We start from the raw sequence: 14,408 nt of genomic DNA, 5'->3' as shown, positions 1-14,408 counted from the left end.
GGCATTGTTGATCGCGGCTTTCCGATTTCGCTTTCCTTTTCCGTTTCCCACAGTGCCTGCCCCCGAGGGACTGTCCTTGCCAGAGCCGGCCGAAGGCTGTCTCCTGCTCTGGGAAACGAACACTCCCCGCCCCGGCGGATCACGTCCGCAAAGGCCTGAGGGAGACGGAGAGAATCGAAACAGAAACCCAAGTCCGGCAAACTACAAGAACCGCCCGGCGCAAAGCGGGGCTCAAAGCTCCCACCGCGGTTGGCAGAGGCGGCGTCTTGGTCGCCCGCGGCGGCGAGCGCAGCCGGGAGTCGGAGCGGCGCGCCTGCCCGTCTGTGCGCCCGCCGCCCGCAGCTTCTCGCCGGCGCGCCCGCCACCTAACCACCCGCGCCTGCCCAGGTGCGACCCACCGAGCCCCCGCGCGCCGCCCTGGGGGTCCTGCGGACCACCCGCTCCGCCCGGCCCAGAGCTGCGGACCCTGCGGGCTTCCAAGCCGCCCGCGGGACGCACAGCGCACCTGCTGAGCAGAGAACAGCAAGCTGTCGGTGTGTTAGGGAGAATCCTCTCCCTTGGCTGAGCACGAACGAAAGATGTCGAACGGCTACTCGGCAGACAAGAGTTTCCGCTATCTCATCTCGTGTTTCAGGGCCAGAGTGAAAACGTACATCCAGGTGGAGCCCGTACTGGACTACCTGAACTTTCTGCCCGAGGAGGTGAAGGAGCAGATTCAGAGGACGGCCATCAACGCTGGGAACATGCAGGCAGCTGATCAACTTCTGAGCACTTTGGAGAAGGGAGGCTGGCCCCCTGGCTGGACCAGACAATTTCTGGTGGCTCTTCAGAGAGCAGGCAGCGTTTTAGCCGCCCGCTACCTGAACCCGGAGCTCACCGACTTGCCTTCTCCATCCTCTGAGAACGTTCATGATGAGTGTCTCCAGCTACTGAACCTCCTCCAGCCCACGCTGGTGGACAAACTTCTGGTTAGAGATATCTTGGACAAGTGTGTGGAGAAGGAACTGTTGACAAATGAAGACAGAAACCGGGTAGGTGTCAGTTCAGATGGAGGCAGATTTTGTAACTCGGGGTTGCTCCTTCCTTTGCCCCACTCCAAATGTTCTTTGACATCTCTGGGTAAATTTGGTTCCCTCCTTTCTTGAGCAGAGAATAGTTAGGCACTTAACAACATAATTTTGAGAATTGGAATATAACAAAAGCTCTTTTTCTAATCCTTTCACTAAAATAAGCCAGAAGAGGTGTTACCTCCAAAATAGTAATGTGTACTAATAGATAACATTTATTGAGCACTTACTATAGACACTTAGTATCATTTGCAAAACTTATTATCAGAGCTCATGCTCCCAATAATGCATTAAGATTTTTAAGGTTATTAACATTGTTTTACAGATGAGAAAACTGAGGTAGGTTATGTAACTTGCCCAAGGTGTCCCGGGAAAGCAGTGGCAGACCTAGGGATTTAGGTCCTGGTGGTGTGCAATTTTGCGCCTTACTTTATATAGTTCGATAGAACGAGTATCCGCAAACCATGATCCATGGGCTCAGTCCAGCCTATTAGTGGTTTTTGCAGGCCCAAACACTAAGAATGGTTTTTAGATTTTTTTAAATTTTCAGTGCTCATAAAGTTTTATTGGAACAGAGCCATGCTCATTCATTTACATGATATAACTGCTTTCGCATTTTAAGAGCAGTTGAACAGAGACCATACAACCCACAGAGCTAACGGTATTTATTATCTGGACTTTACAGAAAAAACTGCCAATCTCTGGCCTATATTATACGTACACCATTTGATCTTGGTCCAAATGGAGAAATTACATTACACACACACTTTTTTTTTTCTTTAATCAAAGTTATGACATTCTCTGGGAATTAAAAGTTGCAGATAATTCATTGAAAAAAAAACATGTTGCCAATTGTAGTTTTTCATATTAAAGGAGTAGTGGATTTTTTAGGTGGCATTTTGACAGGGTGAATTTTATAGGGCATTTTATACTTAATGTAATGTTTCATTGTTCATTGTTTTTTAATGAACAAGGATGTACTGTGAAGTATAGAAATGCTGACCTATTTGAACATGACTTATTCAGGGTTGTAAGTAAATAAAAATCTTATTTTGAAAGGCATGTAGGCAAATAAACAAACCCATGAGTAAAAGTCAAAGGCTTTGTCTAACATGCTATGATTCTGACATTTTCTTTCTTTCTTCCTTTTCTTTCTTTCTTTCTTTCTTTACGTCTTTCTTTCTTCCTTTCTTCCTTACTTTTGGATTCACCAGTTGTTTGTATCTTCATTACAAAGTTCTGGACACTGGCCTCACATTAGCCTGTGATGTAACTTGGTCTTTAGTGAGTAAAGTTACTAGACCTTTGTAGACTTGACAGCCATAGGGCTGTCCAAAGACCCAAGCATGCATCTAATTTTGGTGGCTGGTTTTCCCAACAAGTAAATTACTTTACACTGTTGTCTGTAACGTTTATGTAGTTTTGTGTATTGAGAACCAGCTAGAACGCATTATAGTAGTCCAGCTGGATATGACAAATGTGTACATCACTGTGGCAGAATCTTAATTTGGAAGACAGTATGCAGCCTTCAAGCCAGCTGGAGATGGAAGATGGCATTTCCAGCCACAGTAGCTGTTAGGAAGTCCAGAAGCAACAGAGTCCAGTAACACCACAAAGCTGTTTATGTTTGGTGGGTATGATGTCCCGATTGCCAACGAAACAGCACTTTTCCTTATTTACTCTAAATACTTCTGCCTATCAGCATCACTTTTGTCTTGCCTGGATTGAATTTCCGCCAGCTAGATTTTATCCAAGTTCTTGATTCTGGCAAGCTTGGAGGCAGCTAGCAGTAATGCAAGGGATTTGACACAAAGAAGATGTAGAGTAAAGGGGCATTTATGTACTGGGTAGCAGTTAAAGCCAAAGCAACCCAAACTCTCCCTCAAATTCATATTTCAAAAGAGCCTCTGAAAGATGGAGGAGCTATGCATTTGAAGCTTTCTGAGGAGGAATAGTGTCTCTGTGCGATTCTGGAATCATGTCTACACGTCATTTTACATGTGCCATCAAAGCTATTGAAGACAGTGGAAAAATAAGCTGTTGGAAAGAAGCACTAGATTTAGAAGAATCTATATTGATATGGGGGTCATTGATGAATATTTATCTCAAAATAGCAAATCGTACTGGGGGAAAACATGAGAATTTGGAATGGGAAAACCTGGATTTGAGATCTATGTTTGTTTCTTACTCTATGTGTTACTTTGGGTCAAGTTATTTAAGTTCCTTGATCCTAAATTCACCCATGAAAATGGACATAATGTCTCCTCTCACTCATGGTACTTTAGTGAATACAAATGAGAAATCATGTTTATGAAAAAGATTTTTAATGAATAATAATAATAAAGAGTTATTTTGATATGATGATGATGATGAATTTTATCATCATTCATTTGGTTACCTTTCCTTGTGAATTTAAAGTTTCAGAAACTTAGGTTAATCAACCACGTTGAAACTGAGATCTTCTTAAAGCCCCTGGATTAAACTGTGATTCCAAGGAAAAACTATGTCTTTCATCTTTAGAAACCTAGCCAGGACTAGGTATAGAACTGATACTTAATAAGTATTAACTGGCTGATTGAATTTATTTCCAAAAGTTGTCTGGGATAAAGGATAAGAACGCATGATGTCATGGATTGCCTTGCCAGGCATTTGGAAATGGATGGATGATGGACATAAGATCTCCAAATCTGCTTTTTTGACAGCCTAAAGTAGTATCTGAATAAGAAGTTAGGGCTTCAAAAAAGTATTTTATTTTAATTATTTTCCTGCTTTCTTTTTTTTTTTTTTTAAGATTTTATTTACTTATTTTGACAGAGAGTGAGACAGCAAGAGAGGGAACACAAGCAGGGGGAGTGGGAGAGGGAGAAGCAGGCTTCCCACCCAGCAGGGAGCCCGATGCGGGGCTCGATTCCAGGACCCTGGGATCATGACCTGAAGGCAGACACTTAACGACTGAGCCAGCCAAGCACCCCTTTCCTGTTTTCTAGTAGACATTTTCTACTGGTCTGTCATTTTAGTTTATGATTCTTATGTCCCATCCCTGCAACCCCTGCCCTTCATACATCAGAGCCTCCGGAAATTATCCTAGATTTAGTTTTGTGTCCAGTAAGTACCCAAAAAACCATCTTTTTTTTTTTAAGATTTTGTTTATTTATTTGACAGAGAGAGACACAGTGAGAGAGGGAACACAAGCAAGGGGAGTGAGAGAGGGAGAAGCAGGCTTCCCGCCGAGCAGGAAGCTCGATGCGGGACTCGATCCCAGGACCCCGGGATCATGACCTGAGCCGAAGGCAGACACTTAACGACTGAGCCACCCAGGTGCCCCCCAAAAAACCATCTTTAATGGATTGACTATTCATTCATTTGGTTTAAATTTATGGAGTGACATCTTGTGGCAGACATCATGCCAGTGGTGAAAAGACTGGATAATAATGCCAATACTGTCTGTGCTTTCATGGAGCTTATGTTGTAGTGTTGATTCATTCTTCTAATAAATAGTTAATGTCTAGCGTATGCAAGGCACTATTATAAATACTGGGGAGTCAACGATAAATAGAAGAATCATTTTATAGATCATTATAATATAATGATCCCTAATAGAAAGGGGCTGCCCCTGGACTGAACTGCTTTTATTTTAGGACACTTAGTGACCTCTTGGCACATCCATTAACTTAGACAGCCATGAACGCTGGAAAAGAGGTAACCATATAAACATTTCCATAGTTATTTAATATCAGTCTGAACAGCTGAAGAGAGGTTCCTGTTTCAGTCCTGGCCAGTTCAAAGCATTAAACATCCAGAGTCCAGGAAGACCCCATATACCTTTCATTTACATAGGAGAACCAGAGATAGTGTGTTTGGTCCAGCTAGAAACCAAGTCCAGTTGTCCTTACATAAAGATGAGAAGCTGAGTCAGTCTCCCCCAGCTCATTGTATTGTCAGGTAAATTAGTATGTGTAAGAATTTTATTAGCAAGAAAAAGTACTAGTAAGAAATCAGTTATGTCAGTGTGCTGATACATATTCATTTAGAAACACATTAACTTTTTATGGGGAACTAGTTTTTTTTTTCTCTCTCTCTCTCTAAAAAATTTATTTTTTTAATTTAAATTCAATTAATTAACATATATTATTGGTTTCAGAGGTAGAAGTCAGTGATTCATCAGTCTTATATAACACCCAGTGCTCATTACATCATGTGCCCCCCCAATGGCCATCACCCAGTTAACCCCATCCCCTCACACCCTCCCCTCCAGCAACCCTCAGTTTGTTTCCTATGATTAAGAGTCTCTTATGGCTTGTCCCCCTCTCTGATTTCATCTTGTTTTATTTTTTCTTCTCTTCCTATGAGGAACTAGTCTTTAAAAATTCTTTCTTTTTAACATGAGTTTTGCTTCCTGAGTTACTGGGATGAGAGCTGAGCTCTGTTGTGTTAAAAAAAAATCACCATTATATTTAAATAGTTATCTAAGGTTTTTATGAAGGAATGAAAACATTTTTATCAAGCAATTTTGTTGGCAAACCAGTGCTTAATGGAAATATTGCTTTCTCTACTGATTTCGGTTGGAAAGAAAAAACATAGATCAAAGAATTTAGAATGTGAAAGCATGTAATTGTATTACCCACAAATTCATATTTATTTTGTATTCCATAAATTAGTTAACAATATATCAGAAATATTTTAAACTGCATATTTAGGGAAAATGTTCAGTGAGGGAGGAACATGAGTGAGAATCATTACATGTCCTGTTGAAGTCTCAAGTCTAAATACTCACCTCTCAATTTTTATAATCAAGTTTAATACTGGGATCTAATATCTCTAGTATGTTTTAGGAGAACAGATTAAGTAAAAAAAAATATATATATATATATGGCTGTTTCAAAGGTACTTTCTAGCACTCAAATTCAGAAGACTTCTTAAAAATTCAGAATCTTGATGAAGTTGCTAAAATTGCACTGGTGTTCTATGTAGTTCCACTGTTCAGATAATAAAAATACTCATAGGAAATAATGACATAATGATCCTCAAATGCCTGAACCCAGTAAGGACAAAGAAAGCTTGACAAGTGTAATTTTACAGTTAAAATCAACTTAACTGATTAATAGTGAATGAAAGTTTAATGCCTATAATATAATTAGGTTTTTAGTGAGAATATTCATTACAGTGTATCACTTATCTTTTTAGAGAAATGCTTTCTGATTACTTCTGTCAGATGGATTTAAAGGTGATTAAAGAGTAAGGTAATTAAAAATAGAAATGATTGAGTTGAAAGAAGGTGCTCAAACCAGTCTTACTAAACGTCTTTAGCAACTAAGTTTTAAGTTAGCAGATAATAATAAAGATGCTACAAACACCGGAGAAGACAGAAAGTTTCCATTAGGAGATTAATGAAGTTAGACAAAAGGTAGAAAATGAGCAAGAATCTGCTTAGAAAATGCTGTGAGGGAGATGGACTGAAATCACCTAAATTTTATTAAATCCAGTAGTCATCTTATCCACTTCTTGTCAGAAAATGTGCTTAAAATTGGAGACAATTAGTAGCTATAATTATAGCTCAGGAAGGCAGTATTTGGCCTCCGAAGTCAATTGCCTGGGATGAAATGCCACCTCTGCCATTTACTAGCTTTTTGGCTTCAGGGGGGTAACTGGAATTCTGTGTGCCTTGGATTTCTGGTCTGCGAAGTGGGTTAATATTAGTTCCTTCTTCAGGGTTTCTGGGTTAATAGGTGCAAAGCCTTTATAATAACATTATTAAGTATTATCTAGTAAGACAAACATACCCACTGGGTAGAAATCATGCTGCATACCTCTGTACTAAGTAGTGTCCACTGGTGAAGTGTTTATAAAGGTAGATGCTTTCTTCAGTCATCCATAATAATAACTAACACTAAATTTGTGTCAGACACTGTTTCAAAAATGCAAGCAAATACCTGACACTAAAAAGTTATAGGATGTATTTATAGGACTAGAAAATACACAAATTTAATAGGAAACAATTAATCTAGCTAATCAACCCAGATTCTACATGTAGGAGGTGGACGAATGTTCAGAAGGGCCTTTGAGAGGAGGTAAGTCAATATTTCTCATCTAAGCTGCTGATTAGAATCATGAGATCCTTAAAAAAAATTCTGGCTTCCCAACACAGACAAAATAAGTCAGAATCTTTGGGGGTAGATCCCAGACATGAGTGTTTTTAAAGCTCCCCAGGTGTGCCTAATGTGCAGGTAGAGTGGAAAAGCCCTGAAATTTCCTTTCAGTTGCCTCATTTTGCACATGCAGAAGTTGAAGCCCAGAGGGATGAAGCCTTTCCCAAAGGCACAACAGGCTGATGATGCCCTGTCTCATTTCTTTCTGGTCTAAATGTGGCTTGTATTGGTCTTTTCTCCAAATGTTTGGTGCCGTATTAAGAACTGGGAGATGCACTGTGATAATGATTACACAAATGATCTACATTTAAAATGATTTGTTAGTTTAGTCTAAAAGAGAAGTCAAAGGAAGACTAAATGATTCTGCCCCATACTTTAAGGAATATATGTATAAATAAATTAGTCTCATAATATTAAATTAAACACAAATTTAGGAAAATATTATAGTCATTAATACATATTGCAAATACTAAGTAAACAAGAATATAAATCTTTTGATAGTAATTACTTAATAGTAGTGATAGTCAGGTAAGAAATATTTGGCTTCCTATTTATAGACTCCATGGGTTGAAAAGAAATAGCAAACCCTAGATATACGGAACGAAATTGATGCAAATAGACATAACAGAACTAGAAATAAAAGGCATTTTCTTTTGTCCCCATTATTCAGAATGACCAAGGTAGAACCTTTAATTCCTAAGTGTAAGTTTTGAATATCTTAGTGGCTTTAAAAAATGGTTCATATTTAAAAGGGGGCTTGGCCCAGAGATTTGTCCCAGCTACAATCCAGAATTACTGTAAGTGACGTTGTTCTTTTCTTTAGTGGTTAGATATAAGCCTTTACTAATACTTACTATGCTTAATTGCTCATTTTTTAAAAAGGCTAGTTCCTGTTTAAAATTGTTCAGAAGTTGTGTGATCTTTTTAATTCTGCTTTTCTCTTAAAACAGATTTCTGCTGCAGAAAGCAATGGAAATGAATCAGGTGTAAGAGAGCTACTGAAAAGGATCGTGCAGAAAGAAAACTGGTTTTCTGCATTTCTGATTGTTCTGCATCAAACAGAAAACCACGCCCTTATCCAAGAGCTAACAGGCACCACTTGCTTTGAAAGCAATGCAGGTATATCTAATTCTACTAAAAAAGAGTTTGTACATTTTCCCTAGTGATTGAAAGCTTAACGAAGCCTGTAGACACAATGTCAAACACTAAGATATTGAGAATCAAAATTTCAAAATTGGAAGCGATTTGAGAAATCATCTATTTTTTTCCCCTTTACAAATGAAGAAACTGTTGCGTGGGAAAAGATTAACTTACCAAAGATCATAAAACTCAGCAAACTGGGCTATTGACAGCTTTATATATTTATGCAGCTGCCAAATATTGGCAGCTATATTGGCAGCTGACCCCTAGTCTAATATTCCTTCCACTATTCATCTTATATTGAAGACAAGATGATTATCTAAAATTTTTATCAAAATAATTTATGCACTGATTAGATAACCAATAAATTGGAAGAAAATATTTTAGTGGTTATTACAACTGTGCTGCTAGTCTTCTGGTCATCTATATCAATTTTTAAGGAATTTATTAAACATTTGATAAAAGGTCTGTAATTACCAACATATCTCAATATTACTTCCTGTGAGGTTTTTTTTTTTTTGTTCCTTCAATTATAATAATAAAAGCAACAGTTTAGAGTCTTCACATATATTATTTGTAAATCTAATATAAACTGCCATCTTGTTTTTCTTTTCAGGGTGTGTATCTTATGTTTTCAAAAATCTCATATGTAAGACAAATTGAAAGTTAATTGGTAATAAAATGATTTAAATACATTACAGTCACTTCAAGCTTACTCCACTTCTTCTGTTCATCCAGCCATCCCATCATTCGTTCAATGAACAACGTGTGATGAGTGCCGCACACTTTGTTGCAAATGCTGCAGATATGGACTTAAGTGAGACACACAAAGTCCCTATTGCCACATACCACTTTCTTTTTTTTTTTTTTAAGATTTTATTTATTTGACAGAGAGAGAGATAGCGAGAGCAGGAACACAAGCAGGGGGAGTGGGAGAGGGAGAAGCAGGCTCCCCGCAGAGCAGGGAGCCCGATGCGGGGCTCGATCCCAGGACCCTGGGATCATGATCTGAGCCGAAGGCAGACGCTTAACGACTGAGCCACCCAGGCGCCCAACACATACCACTTTCTAATGCAAGAAGATACCCAGTAAACACTTTTCTCAGTTGCTTTTGCAAAATAAAAAGTTACTAAGTTATTAAAATAAATAGCACATTATTTTTTATTCTATGTTATTTATGAAATAGGTTAATTTCGCCCAGTAAGAAATACACACACACACACATATCTGTGTATATATATGCATATACAGAGACAGACACACACAACACACACCCATGATGAGTTCCCTTTCAGGACCTCATGGAACCTTTTCCATCCATGACAAACATTCAAGGGCTTAAATTTCGAAGAGAAAATGGCTGCAGTCTAGATTTTTTTGTTTTTGTTGTTCCCTGAGAAATTTTGGTTTCAGTGTAATGAGAAACATTAGAAAGGTGACCTTTTAGGTCACAAGACCTTGTCATATCCGTCCCTCAAATTCGAGGGTACCCATCCATTTTACAGTTGTGTATGGTGGCACACTTGTTTAGGATGGAGTCTAGAAGATCTGCTCCAAAGTGTCTTCTAGATTCTCCTGACATATACAACATGTCTGGCCATGTTTTCTTCTAATATATATATATATATATATTTTTTAAAGATTTTTATTCACTTAATTGAGAGAGAAAGAGAGAGCAAGCAGGGGTGAGGAGCATGGGGAAGAAGAGGGAAAGCGGACTCCATGCTGAGCACAGAGCCCTATGCAGCTGGATCCCAGGACCTGGAGATCATGATCATGACCTGAGTGGAAACCAAGAGTTGCTCAACCCACTGAGCCACCCAGGCACCCCTCTTTCTAAAATATTTTTAAATTCTTCTTCACCAGATGCTTTGTTAGAAGTTTTGTTTGTTTGTTTGTTTGTTTGTTTGTTTTAGTAGGCACCATGCCCAGCAAGGAGTCCAATGCAGGGCTCCGACTCAGCACCCTGAGATCAAGACCTGAGCCAAGGTCAAGAGTCGGACACTTAGCCGACTGAGCCATGCAGTCGCCTCTAGAAGTTTAATGTAATTCTAAAAATTATAATTCTTTGAACAAGAGCAATGTAGGTAGTGTAGTACATCCCAGGTAATACCTACATTGTAACACACTCATCACATACATCTAGTGCTTTCATGCTTTCCTCTTCACTTTCTTTACTGTATGCCATAAATTTATTAGGTCTTTGTGTGTCTGTTTTTGAATGGCTTAGGGACTAGTTTATCCCAATTTCCCCAGCCCACACACATATCCTGGCTGGCCAAGGCCAGGCACTTTATAAAAGGGGGAAAGGCCTTGTGGAAAGAAAAACAGGGGCACCAATTGTCCAAACCCCTCTCTTGTCCCGTAGCAGGGTCCTCTCATGGTTGGGGCTTCTCCCTCATTCTACCAAAGGGAGTGATGATGGGCATTGACCCAGATACGAGGGCTTCTCTGACGGCAGGGAGCAGAGTGGAAAGGGGTCTCTGAGCTTCCCTTGAGGAGTGGAAGAAAATCTCCAATCCTTGGCTGGGGCAACATCTGTGGACTCCCCACCACCCCTACCTGCAGGCAGGTTGCTCCTGACCCACTCATTCCAAAACGCAGGGCTTATTTTTTCATTTCCTCAGAAAATTTAATCAGAGGGATTGGGATTTAAATTTTGTTTGCTGAACTATACCTCCTTTTATGGGGATCTAAGAATTTTTCTGGTGGGTCTTAATGACCAGAATAAAGTTAGCTGTGATTATTCTTGTGATTAGGAGTTACTATGGACTAAGTAGTGTTTCCCCAAAATTCATATGTTGAAGCCCTAATATCTACTGTGATTGTTTCTGGGGGATAGAGCCTCCAAGGAGATAATTAAGGTGAAATGAGGTCGGAAGGGTGAGCCCTAATCTGATAGGACTGTGGCTTTATAAGAAGAGGAAGAGATCTCTGTCTCTCTCTTCACCATGTGAGGACACAATGAGAAGGTGGCCTTCTGTACCCTAGAAGGGAGCTCTTACCAGACACCAATCCTGCTGGCACATTGATCGGGAACTTCCAATCTCCAGCACTATGAGAAAATCAAATTCTCTTGCTTGAGTTATTCCATCTATGATATTTTGTTATTGTGGCCTGAGCTGACTGATAGAGGAACCTAGGCTCTGGATACTGATGCTTATTGAATCCTGGCTCTTTTACTTCCCTGGTTGTATAGCTTTGAGCAGGCACTTGCCCTCTCTGTGCCACAGTTTACTCCTCTGTAAACTGGGGAAAATAATATTACCTATTACCTAGGGCTCTTTGGAGGATTAAGTGATTCAACATTTCCATAGCACTTGTATGGTAAGCACAAAATAAATGGACGATTCTGATTACAAACCCCAAACATACTTAATGTGTACCTGCAAACATTGTCAAGTCATTTTGTCCAACAACAGAGTCCAAAGTCACAACAGTTTTCTTTGGGAAATTCTCCATACGCAGGACATACTTTCCCTTTATTCTTTCAGATGGGTTAATACACAATGATACTTTAAGAAACTTTATTTAGGGAATCAGTCTTCTCTGATAGATGATAGCTTCAGGAGGACAGAAACTCTTCTTTTTCTTTGTAACCCACATAGTCCCGTAAGAAAACATTCAATACTTATTGGTTGAAGGAAGAAAGGCTGATGGGAGAAATGGAGGGAAGGGGAGGGGAAGGATGCAGAATATTTTATTGAATTCCTAAAAAATCTCCAGATATTCAAAATACATGAATTTAGGCTGACATTAAAGCATATGTACATCTCATGTAGAACGCACAGCGAGGGAACAAAATGGCAAGAGCGCAAGCTAAAGAAAAACCACCACCAAATTTGCATTTTCATAATTCAGCCTTAAATATAACTTTGTGTCACTAAATAAGTGTCTTACTTCCTACCAGTAATGGTCAGATGGGGAATCATCAGACTGTTTTTGTGATTACCATGATACTTAGATAATGTCTTTTTAGATAAAATGTAATCATTACAAAAGAATTACTCACTGTGTCCATATTAAAAATAGAAATACCGTATCATAACAAAAACTATGTTCCTAGCATTTCAAAATGTCAAAGTACAAAAGTATATTCAGGCAGATTTCTACTGGGAACCTCCACTTGGTTTTCAAAATAGCAATGATATCTACTTATATTGTGTAAAAACTTGCATTAACGATTTACATTCTGTTTAGGATTTCAAAGTACTTCAATATATTCCGGTAAATGTCCATTAGGAACTTCTGTTTCATTTGCAGAATAGCAATTGCAGTGATGCAGACTCTACACAAGCTTGCACTGCACTACTACTTACCTTCTAATGCTTTATTCACAGAGACTGAGAACTTATCCCAAGAAGGTGGCCCCGACATTCAAGAGGCAGTTCTTTTAGCCACAGGTCAACCAAGTCCAGAGAGAGAGGGCTGGGACGAGGAGAGTGATTCGCTGGAATCGTCTTTGGTGGATTCTTCTGTTGTTTCAGGTATTTGGAACCTGCGCATAGTTTCCATATTTTGCTAATTGCCACTTCCCGAAAAATCAGTTGATGACATCGGGATCTGTGAAACACAGGGAAAAAATTTGGGCCTTGGGATTTTGTGAGCATTCTTATTAAAATTCATATTTCTAGAAACATTTAAATTAAAGGAATTCTTTGTGGCTAAAAATGTTTTTCAAAACTAATGCAATATTAGTATGTTATGAATAGGAACACATTTGGTTCTAATTTTGCTTTATAAGAAGATACCCATGGTCTTCGTGATGTGATAAGTATTATAAGCATACCCTATATTTCATAGTTTTCAAAGTACCTTCAAATATATGAATTAGTTTGATTCATCCCAAGCTCCGAGGATTAAAAAGGCCATTCGTTATCTTTTCTTTATTTTATAGACTGGGATGTCTCAGGGAGGTTCAGCTGGGTTGTAGAGACCAAACGCAAGGCTGTAGCAAAGAAGATGACAGGTGCTAAACTGGGGTTGGCTTGATTTGCAGTAACTAAGTGGTGAGTGAACTATTCACCAGCATGACCACCTTTTTTGATATGAAACATTCCTGGAAGGATCAAACTAATTTAATCACATTCCCCTCCCTAATTTACTGGATAGGAAAATCCTCTCTTCCTCTCTCCCCACCAAAGGGCCACATTCAATTTTCACAAGAAATAGTCATTTAAAAGAAACAATTTTTAAAAATCTGTGCTGTGCTGGTAAATGTTGAAGAAGTAATTCTCCGGAGGAAAGAAAGGAAGTCCTGAGCTGTAGCATTTGCCAACCTTCATGATGCAAATGCTCCCACTGAAGCTGATGTCAGACCTCCAACGTAATGTCCCTGAGTTGGAAAGGGAGAAGCACTAGGTCACCATCGTGTTAGCATTTCCACTATGCAGATACAATGGGCATTAACAGCCTCAAGGACATAGATAATAGAGAAATCCAGAAACACGATTAGGAAGTGATGAGTTTAAGTATTCATTACCTATGCTTTCATATAATTTATTTAACTGTAAATCGATATTATTTAATTTTTTAAATGGATGTGCTTAACCTACTCACAAATTCCTGAAAATCTAACGATTGGCTTTTGTGAGCTGATATAAGCTGACTCCATCACACCACTGCAAAGTTTACTACTTTCTTCTCTCTCTCGCTCTCTCTTTTTTTTTTTTTTAAAGTAATCTCTACCTCCAATATGGGGCTCGAACTCACAACCCTGAGATCAAGAGTCACACGCTCCACTGACTGAGCCCACCAGGCGCTTCCAAAGTTTACTATTTTCTACTCAGAAAAGTAGTGTAGCTGCATTGCAGGAAATTTGGAAAATGTGAAAACATACAAAGAAAAAGTCACTCATCCTCCCACAATGTAGATATATTACTCTTAACATTTGGGTATCTATCCTTCTGCTCTTTTAACATAAGTGGATGTTTATACACGATGGCATTTCTCCTGTGTTTGTTAGGTAGTCTTCTATAGCATGGTTTTTAATGACTTAATAATAGTTCCATCCATTGGGTGCTTTATAATTAATAAATCAATTGTTAAATATTTA

The 14,408-nt window shown here is 39.0% G+C and overlaps 1 protein-coding gene across 2 annotated transcripts in view; it reads left to right on the top strand.

Annotated features, from left to right (window-relative positions):
* Positions 1 to 116: 116 nt before the first annotated feature.
* Positions 117 to 14,408, top strand: part of IFIH1 (interferon induced with helicase C domain 1) — a 54,051-nt gene continuing 39,759 nt past the window's right edge. For both annotated transcript variants that reach the window (XM_054506167.2, XM_045868739.3), the window contains exons 1-3: positions 117 to 1,031; positions 8,164 to 8,332; positions 12,694 to 12,840. In XM_054506167.2, coding sequence (XP_054362142.1) covers positions 579 to 1,031; positions 8,164 to 8,332; positions 12,694 to 12,840 — 769 coding nt within the window. In that variant the 5' untranslated portion in view covers positions 117 to 578. The remainder of the gene's footprint in view (positions 1,032 to 8,163; positions 8,333 to 12,693; positions 12,841 to 14,408) is intronic.

The sequence above is a fragment of the Mirounga angustirostris genome, unplaced genomic scaffold, assembly GCF_029215605.1.
Source record: "Mirounga angustirostris isolate CCGP_5_RB_7025 unplaced genomic scaffold, mMirAng1.0.hap1 SCAF_3, whole genome shotgun sequence".
NCBI lineage: Eukaryota > Metazoa > Chordata > Mammalia > Carnivora > Phocidae > Mirounga > Mirounga angustirostris.
The sequence above is the reverse complement of the archived record's forward strand: the minus strand, read 5'-3'. Positions and strand labels throughout refer to the sequence as shown.